Genomic DNA, 22,837 nt, shown 5'->3' on the forward strand with positions numbered 1-22,837 from the left:
CAGGGCCAGGGCCATAGTAGGCACACAGTAAACATGTGTAATTGAATGTCTGTTAGTACCCACCCCGAAGTGAGTAAGGAATAACGTCCAAAATTATAGGCAGCAGGAGGGGTGCAGAGAGAGGCAGCTTCCCCATGAGGTCTGCTAACAGTGCAAAAACTGGGAAACTACAGCCCTGAAATAGAAGCTGATCCTCACACAGGCCAGCAGGGTATTGATTCCAGCCTGGACACTTAACCTATCACATGGATAAAGTTGACTGGGGAACCCTTATAAGGATGAAACCAAAAGATTTTTTTATTCCATTTTACTTCAAGTAGAAAAGAGCCCATATTCAAATGAACAAAATCCTCCTTGCTCATCTTTAAGGATATATTTATTGTATTTGCTGTTAACTGCTAAAGTACCTATTCTGTTCAATTTTGGTTTGAAACTCGAGGTATGAATATCTTAAAAAAAAATCTTCCATATAGCAAAGTTCCAATTTAGAAGGGCCCATCACTCTCTTATATAGGTTCAATGATAGAAGAAACAAAAGAATAAATCATTCTCAGAAGGAAACAGACAATCTTTTTTTTTCTGGTTCATGAGAATGACTTCTGGCGCTAAGAAAAAATTTTAGATTTTCTGGCTGCAATTTGTCAACATTCTGGAGTCTGGGATAACTTTAGGATATACAACATCCATGCTGCAAGTTTAAATTTAAAAATGACCTCTTAAGCCTTGGGGAAAGCTTGTCTTAACCAGGAAGCTCCTTCACTGTGACTTGGGTAAAGCCCAGAGAAGTGGCCAAGGGTGAGAGCAGACACAACTGTCCTTAACAGTGCTAATGTCTGGAATATATAGCTGATGGCTGCCAAGCCAACTGGATGATCTGCTCGCTCTCTCTCTCTCTCTCTCTCTCTCTATTTCAGTCACATCTTTTTTCTCAAATAAAAAGCCTGTGGAGTCATTCCAGTACCTCCCTAAATCAACTCTGTAGACATTTGCAAAGGTTAAAGCTGAAAACTGAAACGAATCGGTCCCCAAACTAATGTTTCCATGGTCCTGGCCTTTTCTCAAGGCTATGAATAGCTTCCTTCAAATGTAGAATATCTTTTGACCTTATGCAGGTGCCTGGGGAGGGCGAGCTCATCCCACACTGTGAACTACTACAACCCATTCACCCCTGCTGCAAAGTGAGGCACGTCCCCAACGCAAAAATCGCTGGACACAATTGGGCAAACTTCTTCAGCTCAGTGTATCTCAAGTTCAGGACACAATGAAATGGTTCAATTTCAGACTTTTCATAGAAATAGACTTCAATCTTTCTTTATTAAACCACTGCTAAGCCTGCATCAAATGATATGGCCCATATAAAGTGAACAGTCATCTCATCTTTGATAAAGATGAAGAAAAAGAACCTGTGTTAATTCTACCAAATTCACACAGGGTCCAAGGCTGAATCACAAGGTGGACTCATATGCTATAAGAAAATCCCATGTTAGTGAATCAAATTAGCCTGTTACTAAACTCTGAAAGCAACTTCCCTCCATAACAACAGCAATAGACAAAAACATCCAAGAGATTTCTAGGGACAAAGCCTGATGGAAACAAAGGGAAGGAGGAGGCTTCGGTCATTTATGATAACTCATAAAACTTGAAAAATTAGTTGGACGGAAGTGTTAACAAGTAACTAGAATCATCCCACAGATTTAGCCTCTGATCCTTGTTTTAACGGGGAGAAAAAGTGGTTTTTCATTGATTTGGGGTGGGAAAAAAATGTAGCTTTTGAGCTCAGCACAATGAACTATTTATGTGGCCTGACAAGGCCAATCAATCCAGCCTGCTGTTTATTATAAGGAGCAGTAGGATATTGTTAGCTCTGGTGGGTGGGGGCGGGGCCAAAGACGGCACTGGCCCTGGTACACAATTCTTCCCTTCAACTGGAAATTTATGTGTGGCCCAGGTGACCCGGGGGTCAGTATGAAGCCTGGGACAGAATGAAGATGGTTTGTTATGTGTTTCATATACAGGACGCCCCCATGTGCTATGGTCTCAGAGCCACTGGCAGATTATGACCTAAGAGTAAGAAGTTGGTCATAATCAGGCTGTAGGCCTGAGGTGGAGGCTTAGAAAGAAAACATTAAGTCAGTAAGCCGGTCCCTTTAATGCCATTTTCTGGTTAATGAAAAATTCTGTAGGGGACCTCAAAGGTCAGATTTTTCGTTGTAAAGAGACAATTATCTAAAAAGTTCGATTCCTTCATTGATTTAAAGCTCTCAGGTAACTTTATCGAACTTATCTGGATAATCACCTTAATCCCTTAACTTAATTAATTCCTTATCTTGTTAAATTAATGAATTACCTTAATTCTCTTATTTGCTTTACAAAAACAAGGCTGGCCAGAGAGGCCTTGCCGCTGGTCTACGTGTATGCCATTCCTCGGCCCACTGACCCAAGCAGCATCAGGAGAAACGGGAGAGGCTCAGATCAGCAAGGGAACTCTAGCTCTCCAAGTCCAATAAGGGCAGGCCTCAGGAGTTCTGGAACCTATTTGCAAGAATGCAGGAGGTGCTCTGGGGGATGACTATAGTTTTAGAGCTAGGTAGGCCTAAATTCTTAAAATGGGAAATCCCCTCCATTGGCAGGATGGGGTTTTAAAAAAAAAAACAAGAAAAGAAAGAAAATCTTATAGCTGCTAAACAGCGTGGGCCTCCAGCCAATATTTCATCTGAATAATTCAAAAAAGGAAATGTAACCGAGGGCAGCTGGAGGGGGTAGAGGAAGAAGCAGGAAGGAAGAGAGACACAAAGCTGAAGTCTCAAGCACTATGATCAATGGACAGTTTATTGGACAAATTCTTATGCCGTCTAAAATTGATGAAAGATTAGCTGTTCTTCCCTGTGGTTATGTAAACTTGCCTTTTTTTTTTTCTTTTTAATGGAACTCTTTGCTAATACATTTCCGGCTCCTGCTTTTGAACAGCTCTATGTTTCTCTTTAAGGAAGTAATAAGCCCCTGAAAAGCCTGCAGCTGAAAGCTAACCTACCTCAGGCGTGCTTAGTGTGCACCCGGCCTGGTCCATGGGGAGGGTGGGCTCAGGAGAAACTGAGGCAATCCAGTTTCCATTTTAGTATAAAATTGAGTCGGGTTGTCTCTGCCATCTTATAGAATCTCTCCTACCATTTCACACAACAATGTCACAAAGGGCAGATAGGGGAGAAAACAAAACTCCAACAAACTGATACCTGAAAAATCTGCCTTGAGGCCTAAGAAGGGGGAAACAAGATGGTGAAAGGTTTCCTGGTTAGACAGATGGATGGATGAGCTATATCTCTGTAAATACTGCCTCTTAAACCGAGAGAGACAAAGCGGAGCCCAGCAGTTAGAGAGAGAAAGACCCTGCTAAAGACTGCCCTTACATTAAAAAGAGAGCGTGGCCAGACGTGCCCGGCTCAGCTGGCACCATAGTGTTCTCTGAAGTCACCTTTCAGCCAAAAAAATAGATATGAAAGCAAAAGCTAAAGTCCTAGAAAAATCATCGTTTACAAATTTAGTCTACTTTCCCACTGTCAAAAATTTTTTTTTATTAGTTCCCTTTAGTATAGTTATTGTATCGTTACTTGCCGTGTGTGTGAGTGTGTATGCACCCAAAATTTATACAAAAATCAAAACCAAAAGGGAAAACGCCATTCAATTTTCCAGCAATGCAAAATTTGATACAGTTCACCCAGAAGTTTCCAGTTTGGGTTTGTGTGTGGGGAGGGGCTCTTTCTTCTTTGCCATACCTCTCTTGTTGGTTCTTAGAATTGTTTCAGAAGACAGCAATGCATTTCCACTGGACACTTCGTGCATGGGCTTTTCTGGAGCTTTGCTGGAGAGAGGGTCTTTCTTCATCTCTTTCTTTATTTCCTGTGAGGACAGAGAAACGGAAAACAAGATTGTAGTTTAACATTTTAGAATGTCTCTGACTATGTTAAGCTTCAGCTTTCTGGAAATGAACTATAGTGACCTCAACTCAGCATAACATTTTATTTTATTTTAACATCTTTACTGGAGTATAATTGCTTTACAATGGTGTGTTAGTTTCTGCTGTATGACAAAGTGAATCAGCTATACGTATACATATGTCCCCATATCCCCTCCCTCTTGCGGCTCCCTCCCACCCTCCCTATCCCACCCCTCTAGGTGGTCACAAAGCACCGAGCCGATCTCCCTGTCAGCAAAACGTTTTAAAAACACCATTTCCTATATGTTGTATTTTGTTTTCCTTACATTTATTAGACAAGCACCTGGTCCTATAAAATGTAATAATATCCAATACAATGCAACCTTCTGTGACTATGGTCATTCCAAGGGATCAAAAAGGCCACCATACAGCTCCAAATGACAGCCTGTACTATTTTTTGAACAATGACAATCTTTGGCCAAGCAGAATCGCCCCTCAAAGGCCTTCTGGGTTCTATTCTTCCCAACAGGGGTTTAAAGAAGTATATTCCCAAATCACCATTGTGCTCACAATTATGCTAAACCCAAAAGAGGATGATTTAAGTTCATTTACAGTTACCAAGTTCCTCTGGCTTTTTAATCCCTGAGAGAGAAAAATATAAAAGATAATAAAATAAAATAAAGACTATCATTCTAAGCCAGGGGTCGGCAAACTAAGCCCACCACGTGTTTTTGTAAATAAAGTTTCATTATAACACAATCCCCTTCATTTCGTTTAGGTATTTCCTATGGCTGCTTTGATGCTACAACGGCAGAGTTGAGTAGTTGGAACAGACATCCAAGCCAAAAATACCTGGCCCTTTACAGAAAAAGTTTACACTAGGTGGTCTCTTATCAAAGCTCCATTAAGATCTGGATTTTTAAAACCTGATGCCTGATACAATTATTTCAAATGATTGATATTCGAATAATTTACGTAATTTTTTTCAAAAGCATTAATAGCCGGAAATGATAGTAACTCACAAAGTGCAGATCTGGGCAGGGGGGGTTCTGGGCTTGTCTGCATCCATGATCACACTGACTTGGGAAAAAGAGAAAGCTAGAGCCAAAGCACGGCTGGGTGGCAGGAAGGGCTCAAAGATGAGAGATGTGTTCTCTAGAAAGAGCCTGGGACAAGAATTGGACATGGGTCCTTCTATGAATGAACATGAAGATGGAAAATTCGGTGGGAGGCCACAATTTGGCCTGGGCAGAGGTGGAAAAAAACAGAACAAAAGCTTGTCAAAACATAGCCACTGCCTGGCAGCTTCCTACACACCCGAGCGTTAGTTACCGTATCCAATTCCCCGATTGCTGGCTCTGTTCACAACAGCCTCGCCCTCTCTCCCTCATGAGGGCCTCACCGGAAACCAGCAACTGCGGTTGGTGCTCTGCTGGGTTGAGAGTTTCAGCTGGCGCCCCCGGCCAACCCAGCACAAAGCGGTGTGCATGCGTGTGTATGTACACGCACTCCCACCTCAGCAGCCCCGGCACCTGCTAGAACAGCAGTTGCTGGGGGTTTCTGCAGCCTCACAGGCAGATGGCATCAGGGGACAATCTGCAAACATTGCCAGCCTGAGCCGCATGAAAGGGTGCTTTCTTAGTGATGCCTGCCAGCCTGCTATGGCTCTAGAAGTAAACAAGGCACCATGGGGCCTCATTCCCCAGTGGTTGCTTCTTTGGGGGTAGAGCAGTTGCTCAAACATCACTCTCCACTGTAGGGTGGGTATGGCTGTGCAAACACGAATTTCCCACCTAGACACAACATAACACAGTGATACAACATCCAATTTTGCCAAGGAGTAATTCAGAGAAATTCAGTGGGTTGCAGGTGACATGGTAAGCACTTGCTTAGCACTAGCCATGAATGGCATGCAGTTAGGCAGGGGTGAGGGGGTGCAGATGTTTGACAGACTGGGGTGGTCACTGGAGAAGGGCTGAGAAGCCACGGTTGTCAAGAATGTTCACACCCAAGGCTTCAGAGCAGCAACCGTGAGCTTTGAAGGACTGATCTCATCATGCAGGTGCTTAAGGGCTGAGAAACCAGCAACAGGAGAGAGGTTGGTTCATAAGTTTCAGATTCTGTTGTCCCCCCCAGTGATTGTTCCCATTTGCCAGATACATAAGCCTCATGATGACTTAATTTCTTAAGTTGCTTGTTAGATTCAAGCAGGGAGGAGAAAACTTAAAATATGCCCTGCATTTTTCCAAAGAAACCAATCAGACACGTAGGCATGGCGGTGCATCCTGCAGACTCTCCATCTGCCCAACACCCAGGTACACCAGGCTCAACGCAGTCCCACCCAAACCCAACATCGTCCCTCCAACCGGCCCCTTCTCTGGGAGAGACGGGAGCTATCTTGTTTGACAGCCCATCATCAACCCACTTACCCAGGCTGGAAAACTCAGTGTTAACCTTCATATCTAACCAGCCACCCAGTTGGGCTCTATCTACTTCCTCAATCTGTTTCTCTTCTTCCTCCCAAGCTGCCTTAAAAACATGAGTACCAGGCAAGGAACCTGAATAGACATTTCTCCAAAGAAAATATACAAATGGCCAATAAGCACATGCCAAGATGCTCAAATCATTATTCACTAGGGAAATGCAAATCAAAACCGCAACGATATACCCCTTCATTCCCACTAAGATGGCTAGGTTTTTTCTTTTTTTTTTTTTTTGTAAAGGAAAACAAGTGTTGATGAGGACGTGGGGAAATTGGAACCCTTGTACATTGCTGGTGGGAATGTAAAATGGTGCAGCCACTGTGGAAAACAGTATGATGGTTCCTCAAAAAGTTAAACACAGAATTACTGTATGACCCAGCAATTCCACTCCCAGGTATATACCCCAAAGAGTTGAAAGCAGGACCTAAACAGATACTTGTATGCCAACATTTACTGCAGCATTATTCACAATAGCCAAAAAGTAGAAACAACCCAAGTGTCCATCAACAGATGAACAGATAAACAAGATGTGGTATACACATACAATAGGATACTGTTCAGCCTTAAAAAGGAATAAAATTTTGATAATGCCACAACACGAATGAACCTAGAAAACATCATGCTAAGTGAAATAAGCCAGACACAAAAGGACAAATATTGTCTTATTCCACGTATATGAGGCACCTAGAATAGGCAAAATCATAGAGGCAGAAATTGACTAGAGGTTACCAGGGAGTAAGGGGATGAGGGGATGAGAGTTAATGTTTAATGGTTATGGAGTTTCTGTTCGGGGTGATGAAAAGTTTTGGAAACAGACAGTGGTGACGGTTGCACAACATTGTGAATGTAATTAATGCCACTGAATTGTACTTTTAAATGGTTAAAATGGCAAATTTTATGTTATAGATATATTTTTACCACAATAAAAAATACACATGAATACCAGCTTACATTTGAGAGCTTGCCATGTGCCAAAGCTTCCTCTAAGAGCTGCACCTGGATTGCAACTTTTAACCTGCATAACAGCCCTAATCACAGATGCAGACGCCAAGTCACAGAGAGCTTAAGGAAACCTGTCCGAGGTCAAACAAGTAGGCGCCAGAATTGGAACTCAACCTGTCTAGCTTCAGAGCTCATCTCTTAACCACTCCTCCCCCCAAGTCCTGCCTGCCTCCAGTCCCTCCCCTCCCCTCTCAACCTCCACACTGCCTCAAGGGACTTTCCTAAAACAACTGTCTGCTCTTGTCACTTTCCTACTGAAACCCTCCAGTTACTTCCAAAAGACCACAGGGCAAGCTCTTTCCTTCAAAAAGTTTTCAAATTGCACAGCAAGCCACATGTCCCTGTGTACTCACTTCTGGCTCAAACTATGTGACATACATGCTGACCCCAGGGTACCAATTACCATGCAAACGCAAGGTAGGAGTGCATTTTTTGAACACCCTGATGTTCACAGACATCTGATGTCATGGACTCCTATTGGTAGGCTCCAAAAATAGGTGACGATGCCAGTAATGACACAACCTTACACAGGCAAGGGCTTATATAAATTAAAGTGCTTTAACAGATCTTTTTTCGCTTGCTCCTCACAATAACACTGTCATTTTGTTACTGAAAGAAATCCTGATTTTTCTAGACTGATATATTTTTGCAGACAAGAATCATGAGACTCAGTCAGAGAGGATGCAAGGTCATCAAAAGGCTACAAGGCTAGTAGGGGGCAGGGCAGGCCATGGGACCCAGCTGCGGGCCTTCTAGGCAGAGCTCTCCGGTTTACACCTCACCTCCCAGGAAGAACCAGTGTCATGGCTACAGCAGGGAGAGTCAAAATCACCCCACTGGTGGCTCCAGTGGAAAATTTCACTTTCCTCCACATCTAAAGAATCTAATTTATTGCTTTATCCATAAGCCCACAAGTACAAACGCTGAAATCCTTGAAGACCCGTATCATCCACACAAAAAAGCTCTTTGCTGCAAAAGAGGGTGGACTTGGCAGTGCAGTAACTCCTGCCTGCCTACAGCTGCCAGCGTCCCTGTACCTGGAGCTCTCCGAGGTTCTGATCCAGGTCATGGGACTCTAGACTTCCTGGGTATGAGCATTCCTTGCCCCCAACCCTCAGTCTCAGCTTTCTGACCACAAGGCCTAGACTTTTAACCATTTGTTAAGAACATGGATCCTACTATCTCAGTGGTAGAGACTACACCCTGGTCCAGAAGTGTGGGCCACGGGGGCTTACAGAAATTCATACCTGCCCACATATATAAATCAGCAATGATTCTACTTGTTTTAAAACACAACAGAATAGTCGGGGTATCAGCAAACCTCTTTAGGAGGTAAAGGAAACCCAGTTTATCTCAAATCTAATGCCTTAACAATGGAAACTCGGCTTGTACAGTAAAACTGAGGCCATCAATAAACTATCGATGCTCCAATGACACTCAAGCTGTTGTCACAAGGACCCCCCGAGTGAAAGGAGAGGGGAATTCACACCATTTCTGCTTCCCAAAGCAGTATGCTGATCAGAGTCTGAGATGGCTTACCCACACCTGGAGGCCAAGAAGCTCCAATAATGCCACTCTAGCAAAAATTCTCTGTGACACATTTAGCAGCCTGCAAACGGCAGCCTCACTGGGCAAAGGCATAATTTGTACACAACTGGAGCTAAACTAGCATCGTCCGTTTTCTGATCAGCGGAATTGCCTGGATGTGGCTGGTAGCCAAGCCCAGTCAGCTACCTCTCTGCCTCTCCCTCCCCCATCCGTTACACACTATACAGGTGCTAGAGGGTTGGCTCAGCTGAACCTTAACTTCTTTCAATTAACCAAAATACTACACAGTAAAACATCAGTGAAGGTCTGGTTGGGGGGCCCCTCCCTCCTCTCATCCTTTATGTTTTCTACCAACCTTGACACAAGTTAAGACAGAGGTATCAGAGTGGACTGAAAGAGCGCTGCTGTGAGTCAAAAAACCAGAACTAGTCCTGGCATCATCATTTATCAGGTGAATGACCTTGCGGGCAACAGTGAAAGCCTCTAAGCAGCTCTTTTGTCATCCCTAAAAGAAGTCTAATGCTAAATGCTTTGGCACCATCACAGAGGTGTCTTCAGGATTAAAGAGTGAATTGGAGAGTAGTATACAAATTGATTACTTATTGTCATTATTAATGTCATCATTAAATAGTAAGTGCTACAAAAAAAAAAAGATATACACCTAATAACACAGATGAATGTTCACAGTCAGAATGCTGAGTGAAAGAAGCCAGACCCAAGAGATCACATACTGTACAATTCCATTTATGTGAAGTTTAACAACAGGCAGAACTAATCAGTGGTGAGCGATCTCAGAATAGCAGTTACCCTTGGGAAGGTACTGACTGGGAGGGGTACAAGACAACCTGCTGGGAGGATGAAAATGTTCTACAGTTTGGTCTGGGTGATGGTTTGCACAGGTGTACAAACACCTAAAAATTCATTGAGCTGTATTTCTAAGATCTCTGCACTTCACTGTATGCTATTTCAATGTAAAAAGAACAACATAAATGCGTAAACCAGAAGAATACAGATTCTTTTCAATCGAAATGTGCTAATATTTCATCCTAGGAGGTCAAAAACCGGAAAAGCTAGTGCTTGGGTGTTTTAATATTCATCTTCAGGGGGTGGAAAGCCTTCTGGGATCAATATTAAGGGGATAAATGGTCAGAACATGCCAGATGCACCCTACCAAGTAGGTGAACCAAGGGGCATCTCATCTAATTGACACACTCAGCTGAGTGGCTCGGCTCCCTCCAAGGCGCCCTTCCTCTCCACCTCAGCTGCTTTCCTCACATCTCACAATAATTCCTTCTCTCCTGCCACCAAGAATACAGGCACACAGAGCAGGCTGGTGCCACTAATACCAGGGGAGCTCGGTGCTGCCCTGACCAGCAAGAAATGCTGGTCCTGGGCTTCCCTCGGCATTAGAGTGAGGCTGGGCAGGGTCCCCGAAAGCTCAGGGCTGACGCAGGGCAGGGAAAAGAGGCATCGTTTGTCAGCCTGCCCTCACACATGGTCTGTTTCTTTCTGAAGGGTAAGGTTTCCTTTAGAGCTAGATGTGGGTGTGGGATCACTAGTACTAGTGCCCCCTACACTAGTTCATGGAAAATCTTTCTGCAAAATTACCATTGGCAGGAGATAAAAGGAAGTCACTAAAAACAAACCCTTACCCCAAATCTACTGATCAAGAGAGTTTTGAATAGATACAGAATCCTGGAAGAGCACATCGCCACGCCCACCCCCGCCACACACATGCATGATATCTTTCTGCCCGCTCCGCACACAAAAGGCAAGTTTAAGAAGCAGCCACCCCATGAACATTCCCTGCTCGCAGAGACTGTGCTTTCCCAGCATTTGGCTCCCTTCACAATAGGCTAGTCAGTCTCAAAACACCTGGGAAGACACGGCAAGTATCCTGAAAGTAATAGTAGACACCGAGGGAGCTTCAGCTCTATCTGTAAGACTCCATTTCTTTAAAAAAATACATCTCATTATCACAATATTTTTTGAAATACCCATGCTGCTGAACCACAAAATGCACCAAGTTCATTAGAGAGAATTGTAAAGAAAATGTATATAAAATATCTGAAGTAAATATGGCAAAATATGAGGATATGATAAAGCAGAGTGGTGAGCACACTGGTATTTGTTATTCAGTTTCTGTCCTTTTCCAATGCTTGAAATATTTCATAACTTCCCCTGAAAAGTACATAGTGAAACCACATTGATGTCTCATATCACAATGGCTTTCTTACATTTCCAAATTTCATTGCCACTTAGAAAAGTGCTCTGACATATCATCATAAAGACACCTAAGATATTTTCAGCTCAAAAACTAATTTTTTTTAAAGTAACAGGATACCTATTGTTATGTCTCTATGTAAATCTTCAACTGCATTATCTACACTATCATGTATTTGTAGTATTATCTCCCAAGAATCACCAATAGCACAAGCCCAGGCAAGAGGCCCTTGACCTGCAGGATGGGAATGAATGCTGCAAAGAGCTCAGCCAGTGCTAGATTCCGGACAAATATAAGACCAGCTACCTTCATGTTCCGAAGAGATGACATAGCTTCCTGATGTAAGACACAATTACCTGATGACAGTCAATGCCTTTATATATGCCCATGCCCTGCTAAACAGCTAGATTATTACCATTCGATCAAAGGGTATCAATACTAACCAACTGTCTGTACATGCTTTAGTGAGCACTTAAATATTTGTCAAATGAATGGCCAATTTCGCAGAGTGTTATGGGCAAGACAGCTATCTACAGGCAAGGGGGAGTATTTCAATTCAGCCCAAAGCTATGACAACATGGAAATCTGTATCATCCCTACAATGATACAACTGGTGCTCACTGGATCACAATCAACTTCTCACCTAAGAGGATGCAGATCTGGCTTAAGAGTGGTAGGAAGAAGATAGAGTAAGAAAATTCACACAGTGCCTCATGGTTTTAAACAAGCAATACCATTTCTTTTTAGACTATGAATATTAGATATTCAAAATAAATTTACTCATTTAAAAAGTAAACCTTAAAAACACTAGAAGAAAACATGAGAGAAACATTTTACAATCTCAGAGTGGGAAAGACTCTTTGACACTGACACAGAATCCAGAAGCCACAAAGGAAAGGGTTGACGAATTACAGAAAACTATAAATACAACATAGAAAAAAAAAGTTTATCAAGAAAGACAAAAGTCAAAGCATGAGAATATTGCCTGTTATAAAGACAGACCTCTTTCCACAAAGTATCAGCAAAGAGATCAATAACCCAACAAAAAATAGCAAAGGACAATTCATAGAAAAAAAAAATGACTCAAACACGTGAAAAGATGCTTAACCATGCTCATAAGAGAAATGCAAATTACAGTGGGATTCATCTGACCATATGTATGCAGTACTCACTACAGAGAACGACCCTGAATCCTTTTGGCTATTTTCTTAAATGAAAATTGTAGCATTTACACCTTCTGTGTTAGAATGTTTACACAGCATGTAGCACAGTGCCTGGCATACAACTGGTACTCACACAGAGAATAAGTATGAGAGATACAGAGAACAGCAAGCACAAAACTCTCCAGAAGTTGACAGTCTACATAGAGAGGGATGTAAATAACTTCTTAATTACGAGATACCTTTTTTCTTGATATTAAATATCATAAAGTTTCTCAATGGACCTCTCTGATACCCAGTGGATTTCTTAGTCCTACTGATGCAAGATATAGTTTTTATCTGTCATATCGGCAACAATCAAAAAAATTGGTAATATAATGTTGGCAATGATGTAAAGAAAGATACCCACTCATACTTTCCACTGAGAGTATAAACTGATGTATAAATTGGTACAACCTCTGTGGGAAGCAATGTGGCAATTATCTATCAGAAATTTAAATGCCTACACCTTTTGACTCAGTATTTCCACTTCTAGGAATTTAAACTGCAAATACACTTGCGCATGTGCAAAGTGGCATATGTACAAGATTAATGGTTACAGCATTGCTTAACTTAGCAAAAGACTGAAAGAATGTAAACGTGTGTCAGTAGAGAACTGGTTCCATGAATCCACACCATGCAACTCTCTCCAAGAATGAGGCTGGTCCATAAGTGCCAATAAGAATATACACCGAGACATGTTACTAGGTAAAAAGCCTAATAATGTATGCAAGCATTTGTGTGAGTTTGTATGCATGCCTCATTGTGTAATACAGAACAACAAACTGATAACTGAGGCTGCCTTCAGAGGGGGAAACAGGGTGGCTGAGAGACAGGGAAAACATATTTTGTCCCTTTTAATTGGTACCATGCGCCTGTGTTAACTATACAAAATTTTAACTGACTTAAAAATTAATAATTAAAATGTGTTTAGTATTTCCCAATCATTAGACTATTGACTGCTACTTTTTCTGCAAACAAGGGATAAGTTAACACTGCCCCCTAATATAATTTGGTTATATCATTTCCACTGCTAATTTGAAAGATCCCAACATAACCAGTCACAGTGAGAGCAGTATATATGAACAGATACAAAGCTTTAAAGAAAGCTCTTCAGTCCACATATTTCATCAAGAAGGGGACACAGGAAAGTTAAGATGTGGGAGAAATCATGCCAGGCCCAATAATCAATTGTTCTTTCAATTATTTCATACAAAATTCAATATTATGGAAATATAATTATAATTAATGGCATGACAACAACCGATAAAGACAAATAAAATGCATATAAAGAGGCGATATTAAATCTTTCTTGTAGTTTTATCATGGGGAGAATACATTCTGCTTTGGTGCCCAGAGTTCAAGTTACAAGAGTTAAACAGTTTGGGATTGGTTAATTATACTCAAAAAGGTTAATTAAACAATGTCAAATTGAGCTCCCCCAGGAGTGGGCACTTTCTCCATCAATCTCTTCCAGAAAAAATTTTAAATGTTTCTGATAGCATCATACCTACTCCATGAAGCAGTACTATCTGCAACACATAAATTATTGGGTGCTTTGCTAGGTAAACAGCTCGCTCTTGAAGAAAAAAAGAAGAAGGGACATCCAAGGTCCAACAGCCATTTCTTCCATCTTTTTTTTCTGTCATCTTTTTAACAGCTTTGATGATGATTAAGAGCCTGTGCGTCTGTGGCCCTTTGTTGGATTCCTGGCCACAGCACTGACCACTGTATGAGTCCAAAAGTCTCTCTCTCAGCTACTTTCTAAGTGCCCCAGGGGTAAGAAATAGGTCTCACTCATCTTTCATCCCCAGACACTCAATAAATCTTGGCCAGCAGGCACTCAATAAATGTTAGCCATTATCATTAGCTCTATCATTCTTTTAACCATTATTTGAGTACCTACTGTGTGTCAGATATAAATGAAAACAGTACATGCATCTAGCTGAATGTTAATTTTTACAGTCACAACCACTTCTAAGACTAATAATCTAATGGAAAAATACAAGGCAATCTACCTGAGAAAGACTTCAGAGTGATGATCAAAGAACTCGGGAGGAGAATGGATGCACAGAGCAAGAAATTAGAAGTTTTTAACAAAGAATTACAAAATATAAAGAAAAACCAAACAGAATTAAAGAATACAAAAACTAAAATGAAAAATACCCTAGAAGGAATCAACAGTAGATTAAATGAGGCAGAAGAACAGATCAGTGAGCTAGAAGAAAGAGTGGTGGAAATCACTGCTGGTGAACAGGAAATAGAAAAAAAGAATGAAAAGAATGAGGACAGTTTAAGAGACCTCTGAGACAATATCAAGCACACTAATATTCACATTATAGGGGTCCCAGAAGGATAAGAGAGAGAGAAAGGGCCTGAGAAAATATTTGAAGAGATAATAGCTGAAAATGTCCAAAACCTGGAGAAGGAAACAGTCACCCAAGGCCAGGAAGCACAGAGTACCATACAGGATTAACCCACCAAGGAATACACCAGGACACATTGTAATCAAAATAACAAACATTAAAGATAAAGAGAGAATATTAAAAGCAACAAGGGAAAGCAACAAATAACATACAAGGGAACTCCCACAAGGCTATCAGCTGATTTTTCAGCAGAAACTCTGCAGACCAGAAGGAAGTGGCACAATATACTTAAAGTGATGAAAGAGAAAAACCTACAACCAAGAATACTCTACCCAGCAAGGCTCTCATTCAGATTTGATGGAGAAATCAAAAGCTTTACAGACAAGCAAAAGCTAAAAGAATCCAGCACCACCAAACCAGCTTTACAACAAATGCTAAAGGAACTTCTCTAGGCAGAAAAGAAAAGGCCACAACTAGAAACAAGAAAATTACAAAACGGAAAAGTTCACTGGCAAAGGCAAACAAACAATAAAGGTAGGATATTATCCACACACAAAGCTAGTAGGGAGGTTAAAAGACAAAAGTAGTAAAATCGTGTATCCACAATAAGCAGTTAAGGGATACACAGAACAATCATATGTAAAATATAAAATCAAAAGTAGTAATCGTGAGGGGAGGAGAGTACAAATGCAGGGTATCTAAAAGGTCTCAGAAATTAAGAGATCAACAACTTAAAACTAGTGCATAAAAATATAGACTCCTATACAAAAACCTCATGGTAACTGCAAAACAAAAATCTATAATAGACGTGCACACAAAAAAGAAAGAGGAATCCAAATATAACAGTAAAGATAGTCATCAAATCACAAGAGAAGAGAACAAAAAAAAAGGGGGGGGAAAAAAACCTACAAAAACAAATCCAAAACAATTAACAAAATGGCAATAGGAACATACATATGGATAATTACCTTAAAAGTAAATGGCCTAATTGCTCCAACCAAAAGACACAGACTGGCTGAATGGATACAAAAACAAGACCCATATATTTGCTGCCTACAAGAGACTCACTTCAGATCTAGAGACACATACAGACTGAAGTGAGGGAATGGAAAAAGATATCGCATGCAAATAGAAGTCGAAAGAAAGCCAGAGTAGCAATACTTATATCAGACAAAACAGACTTTAAAATAAAGATTGTTACAAGAGACAAAGAAGGATGGTAGATAATGGTCCAGAGAGAAAATCAATAAGGAAACACAGGCCTTAAATGACACATTAGACTATATGGACTTAATTCATATTTATAGAGTATTCCATCCTAAAGCAGCAGAATACACATTATTTTCAAGTGCACATGGAACATTCTCCAGGATAGATCACATGCTGGGCTACAAAGCAAGCCTTGATAAATTTAAGAAAACTGAAATCATATCAGCAAAAAAAGCATGCTTTTATCAGCAAAAAAAGCATCTTTTCAGACCACAACACTATGAGGCTAGAAATCAACTACAAGAAAAAAACTGCAAAAACATAAACATGTGGAGGCTAAACAATATGCTACTAAACAACCAATGGATCACTGAAGAAATCAAAGAGGGATTCAAAAAAATACCTAGAGACAAATGAAAATGAAAACACAATGATCCAAACTCTATGGGACACAGCAAAAGCAGTTCTAAGAGGGAAGTTTATAGCAAAACAAGCTTACCTCATAAACAACAAAAATCTCCAATAAACAACCTAACCTTATACCTAAAGCAACTAGAGAAAGAAGAACAAACAAAACCCAAAGTTAGTAGAAGGAAAGAAATCATAGAGATCAGAGCAGAAATAAATGAAAGAGAGAGTTTAAAAACAAGAGAAAAGATCAATAAAAGCTGGTTCTCTGAAAAGATAAACAAAATTGATAAACCTTTAGCCAGACTCATCAAGAAAAAAAAAGGGAAAAGGCCCAAATCAATAAAATAAGAAATGTAAAAGAAGTTACAACCAACGTCACGGAAAGTCAAAGGATCATAAGAGACTACTACGAGCAACTATATGCCAATAAAATGGATAACCTAGAAGAAATGGTCAAGTTCTTAGAAAGGTATGATCTCCCAAGACTGAACCAGGAAGAAACAGAAAATATGAACAGACCACTTACCAGTACTGAAATTGAATCAGTAATTTTAAAACTCCCAACAAGCAAAAGTCCAGGACCAGGTGGCTTCACAGGTGAATTCTACCAAACATTTAGAGAAGAGTTAAAACCTATCCTTCCTAAACTATTGCAAAAAATTGCAGAGGAAGGAACACTTCTGAACTCATTCTATGAAGCCACCATCACAGTGATAACAAAACCAGACAAAGATATCACACACACACAAAAAGAAAATTACAGGCCAATATCACTGATGAACACAGATGCAAAACTCCTCAACAAAGTACTAGCAAACTGACTCCAACAATACACGTAAGGGATCATACACCATGATCAAGTGGGATTTATCCCAGGGATGCAAGAATTTTTCAGTATCCACAAATCAATCTATGTGATACACCACATTAACAAACTGAAGAGCAAAAACCATATCATTTCAATAGATGCAGAAAAAGCTCTTGATAAAATTCAATGTCCGTTTATGATTAAAAACTCTTCAGAAAGTGGGCATAGAGGGAACATACCTCAACATAATAAAGGCCATAAATGACAAACCTACAGCTAACATCATACTCAACGGTGAAAAGCTGAAAGCATTTCCTCTAAGATCAGGAACAAGATGCCCACTCGCACCACTTTTATTCAACATGGTTTTGGAAGTCCTAGCCACAGCAATCAGAGAAGAAAAAGAAATAAAAGGAATCCAAATTGGAAAAGAAGTAAAACTGTCACTGTTTGCAGATAACATGATGCTGTACATAGAAAATCCTAAAGACACTACCAGAAAACTACTAGAGCTCATCAATGAATTCAGTAAAGTTTCCTAGAGTAATGGAAATAAAAACAAAAATAAACAAACGGGACTGAATTAAACTTAAAAGCTTTTGCACAGCAAAGGAAACTATAAACAAAACGAAAAGACAACCTATGGACTGGGAGAAAATATTTGCAAACAATGTTACCGACAAGGGATTAATTTCCAACATATACAAACAGATCGTACACCTTAATATCAAAAAAGTAAACAATCCAATCTAAAAATGGGCAGAAGAACTAAATAGACATATCTCCAAAGAGGACAACAAAATGGCCAATAGACACATGAAAAGATGCTTAACATAGGGGAAATGCAAATCAAAACCACAATGAGATACCACCTCACACCTGTCAAAATGGCTATCATCAAGAAGACAAGGGACAACAGGTTCTGGCGAGGATGTGGTAAAAAGGGAACTCTCATACACTGTTGGTGAGAACCTAAAGTTGGTCCAACCACTATAGAAAACAATATGGAGGTTCCTCAAAAAATTAAAAATAGATCTACCATATGATTCAGCAATTCTACTTCTGGGCATATACCCAAAGGAAATGAAAACAGGATTTCAAGAGATATACTCACTCCCATGTTTATCACAGCATTATTCACAATAGCCAAGATTACGAAACAACCGAAATGCCCATTAGTAGATGAATGGATAAAAACTATGTGGTGCATATACACAATGGAATATTATTCAGCCACGAGAAAGGAAGATATCCTGCCATTTGCAACAAGATGGATAGACCTTGAGCACGTGATGCTAAGCGAGATAAGTCAGACAAAGACAAATACTGTATGATATCACTTATATGTGGAATCTAAAAATTCAACAAGGTCCTACTGTAAAGCACAGGGAACTATATTCACTCTCCTGGGATAAGCCATAACGGAAAAGAACATATAAAGAATGTACATATGTGTATAACTGAGTCATTTTGCTATACAGCAGAAATTAACATTATATTGTAAATTAACTATACTTCAATAAAAAATAAATTAAAAAAATAAAAATAAAAAAGTTAGACCTATAAAAAACAGAGAGTAAAATGATGGTTGCCAGGGGATAGGGGGTGGTGATAAGAGTGACAGTGTTTAAGGGTACAAATTTGTAATGAGAAGTAAATAAGCCATAGAGACCTAATCCATAGTATAATGAAGACAGACAATAATACTGTACTATAATTATGTAATGTGATAAATATCGCTACACTGGCCACCATATTACAATACACAAATGTATCAAAGTAACACGTTGTACACCTTAAACTTACACAATGTTACACATCAAATTTATTCAATTTTTAAAAGGGGGAGTGCTGGGTGAGGACTGATAACTGGGCAGTCCTGTAGCCAAGCCTGACAGTTACAGCACGCTCCGCCCACAAACCGTGTACATTCCTAATGCTGCCCTTCCCTTGCTCCAAAAGGTCAACTGCCATTTAAAAGAGGAGAGACAAGGAAAATGACCATAGAGTAAACTTCCAGAAGGGACTAGTGTGAGAGCCAACGATTTGAAAGCCACTCCCAAGTAAAGAAATCCTTGAATTTTTACCAACAAAAAAGCACCTGTTTACTGGTTGTTGAAAGATTGTTTACACACATTTCCATCCAGGATCACTCAATTGTCAAGAATACATTATTCCAAGCCTGTGACAAAACAATGTCATTTCTTGCTCATTTCCTGATTAAAGCTTTTAGACAGCTGGGCATTCTCATTTCTCAGAACTGCAGGGAGCTATGCAAATTTCCACGCAGCAACTCCAAGATCATTAATCTAAGGAAAGCATGTGCCAACAGAATACCAGATTTTATGTTGTTTCAGTAAAGAGGAGGAGGGGCAGGTTAATCTAATTACCCTGTGTGTGGTCACCTGACTGTGGTTAACAAAAAGATCAAATGCTAAACTGTACAATCAGCAGAAAACTGCTAAGTAATGAGGCATTTCATATTACAAAAGGAGTGGGAAGAGGGGGGTGAAATTCTTACATTTCTTGGAAACAGATACTGTAGCAATAAAAATAATCATACCAAGCTTACAGGAATGATAGGTGGAGCATTTTAATTACCACAAGGAGTTAGAAGCATAACTATAAATCAGTCTCTCTCTCTCTCTCTCCCACCCACACACACACACACACATGCACACACACGCGCACATGTGCACATGGCACACACAGTCAGTAAGACTGTAAGATACTTCTAGCAAAGGACGGCTAACTAGGGCCGAAGTCATCAGCAATGAGAAACAGGTGGGCACTCATAATTAGACCCACTGTACAGCCATGACCACGCATTTGGCACTCAGGCCCCACTACTGATATTTCTCTTTCCATTAAGGAGCAGCTGGGCTTGGAAAGGTAGCGGCACTGGCTCAGGAAGCTGACACTTCAGCTCAAGTTCTGGCTCTGACACCGCTGAGGGCGTAACCTTTGGTGCCTCACTTTTGTTAGCTGTCAAATGGGAGATTAAAATATTCTGAAGATCAAATGAGATCTTGTGGATAAAGGCACAGCCTCTGGGTCCCAAGGTTGTCAGGCTCTGATTATCAGCAGGAGAGGGAACCCCACCCACCAACCTGTACAGGGCCACATACTGAGGGGTGATGAGTATTAAAAGGGAAAAACTTCCTAGTATAACAACTCCTAAGTGCGGTTGGTCTGGCAGAAGTCTCAAAAATGTACTTCCAGGACTTCCCTGGTGGCACAGTGGTTAAGAATCTGCCTGCCAATGCAGGGGACAGCAGTTCGATTCCTGGTCCAGGAAGATCTCACATGCTGCGGAGCAACTAAGCCCATGCGCCACAGCTACTGAGCCTGTGCCCTAGAGCCCGCACGCTGCAACGACTGAGCCCACGTGCCACAACTACTGAAGCCCGCGTGCCTAAGCCCATGCTCCGCAACACGAGAAGCCAACGCAACGAGAAGCCCATGCACCGCAACGAAGAGTAGCCCCTGCTGGCTGCAATTAGAGAAAGCCCACGCACAGCAACGACGACCCAACACAGCCAAAAATAAATAAAATTAAAAAAAATTTTTTTTTAATGTACTTCCATGCGCTCTCTCTCAGAAAGCTATTAGGAAGTGTGTTCTACCAAATCAAGCGAGTAAAATGAGAGAGAGAAGGATCCAGGACCCAGGGTAGGCAGTAATGAGGGAGAGGTGATGGGGATTTCCTGGCTGACCACCAGGCAGCAGCTTCAAGAGCGACCAGTTCAGCTGGAAGGCACTGGTACTTTTCCAGGCAGGGGAGGGGAGGAGGGAGGAGTAGAGGGAGGGAGTGAGGCGGTGAGGGAGAGAGGAGAGACAGAGAGAGGGACTAAGAGGCATTTCATAGAACTGTTTCGTTCAAGGTATGAGAAGATTTGGATATCCTAGGACAACTCAACAAACAAACAAAATTATTATCTCTAGGGAAAATGAAAAGTTATATAAGGAAATTAATTACAGTATATTCATGCTTCAATAAATGTCAACATCGCTATAGTAATGAAAACATTAAATAGAGATTAAAGCAAAACCTAAGATATGAGCACATACAAGGAGGATGGCATATGGGGGTGGTGGTGAAAGAGCTAAATTCTTCAACTACCATCATAGGTAACAGATAATGTCCTATAAGTGACAAAGCAAGAGATAGCAGCACTTGCCTATTATTTAGAAGTAGAGCAGCAAATACTAGAAACAACAGCTCAAACAGAAAAGTGATTGTCTGTTAAAAGTAAGACAAGGACATGAGAAGGGACAAGGAGCTGCTGTTTACTCAAACAGGAGTTTTAAAGCATATACACACACACATACATACACACACACGTATATATTATACACAAATATTATACATATACATTATATATACCATATAACTTTGATTAAAAAGTTAACAATTTTAGGGCTTCCCTGGTGGCGCAGTGGTTGAGAGTCTGCCTGCCAATGCAGGGGACACGGGTTCGAGCCCCGGTCTGGGAAGAGCCCACGTGCCGCGGAGCGACTGGGCCCGTGAGCCACAATTACTGAGCCTGCGCGTCTGGAGCCTGTGCTCTGCAACAAGAGAGGCCGCGATAGTGAGAGGCCCGCGCACCGTGATGAAGAGTGGCCCCCGCTTGCCACAACTAGAGAAAGCCCTCACACAGAAACGAAGACCCAACACAGCCATAAATAAATAAATAAACAAATACTTAAAAAAAAAAAAGTAAAAGTCTATAAAAAAAAAAGTTAACAATTTTAGAGGCATACATGCTTGTCCCCCCAAAATAAATCAAACAGTAAAAGAGGGTATAAAGCAAAAGGTAAAGGTATACCCATTCCCTCGAAAAATCTCATTCCTCCTCCCCTAGGAACCATTAATGAGTAGTGTGTGTGTGTGTGTGTGTGTGTGTGTGTGTGTGTGTGTCCCCCCAGGTGCGTCCCTACTTGTTTTTAACACAAATGGACTCTTACAATATGCAGCGTTTCCTCTGTTGAAGCAGCACAGAATCGAATCGAACTCTAGAGTATACCAGTATCAGAGTGGACGATCTGGCTGTGAGGGAAAGGAGATTACAGAACGTGGAAGTCTGACCAATCAGAAATACCCAGATTAAAGGGCGCTAAATCAGAGCTGGGAGCAAGGGGAACCTGGGGAAATGGGAGGGTGGGAAATCAGAGGGCAGACACCTCCTTGGGGACATGCGGACACTGCCTCTGCCTTCCACTCCCCCAGATGGACGCACGGGGAGCCACGTGTTCGTCACCATACCATAAACGGAAGTACACCCACTGTCACCGCTGGCTCTCTGGCACACTGATGGAGAAAAAGACTTGTGGCACATCAAACTTCGGCTGTTTCTGAGGTCTGGCAGAATCTCCACTGCCACGTATGCCATTGGGACTCAGGGGGTAGAGACTGGAGCATAAAATACACACCTCACGTCAATATATACCTCATCTGCTCCTGCCCTGAGGCCATCCCCCTTCTGCTAAGTTTCTGTATCTTTGGCTGGTTAAACGGATAACTTATCTGAAGCTGGGGCTGAAGACAGTCCTCTTTCCTCCAGGATATAACCCACATAAAACCATGCAGTTGTCTCCAGTCTTCAGCAATTACAAACAACACCACGTCAAGCATCACTGTGTCTGTAACTTTGCA

At 41.1% G+C, this 22,837-nt stretch overlaps 1 protein-coding gene across 8 annotated transcripts in view; it reads right to left on the reverse strand.

Annotated features, from left to right (window-relative positions):
• The window catches only part of SH3KBP1 (SH3 domain containing kinase binding protein 1), a 337,377-nt gene that overhangs the window by 202,625 nt on the left and 111,915 nt on the right, over positions 1 to 22,837 (reverse strand). For 7 of the 8 annotated variants that reach the window (XM_082375630.1, XM_082375635.1, XM_082375631.1 and 4 more), the window contains one exon: positions 3,771 to 3,894. In XM_082375630.1, the coding sequence (XP_082231756.1) occupies positions 3,771 to 3,894 (124 nt within the window). Of the gene's footprint in view, positions 1 to 3,770; positions 3,895 to 4,953; positions 5,163 to 22,837 lie in introns of those variants that run through there. The other variant, XM_082375636.1, reaches the window with a different exon arrangement.

Source organism: Balaenoptera borealis, assembly GCF_965194805.1.
Source record: "Balaenoptera borealis genome assembly, chromosome: X".
Lineage (NCBI taxonomy): Eukaryota > Metazoa > Chordata > Mammalia > Artiodactyla > Balaenopteridae > Balaenoptera > Balaenoptera borealis.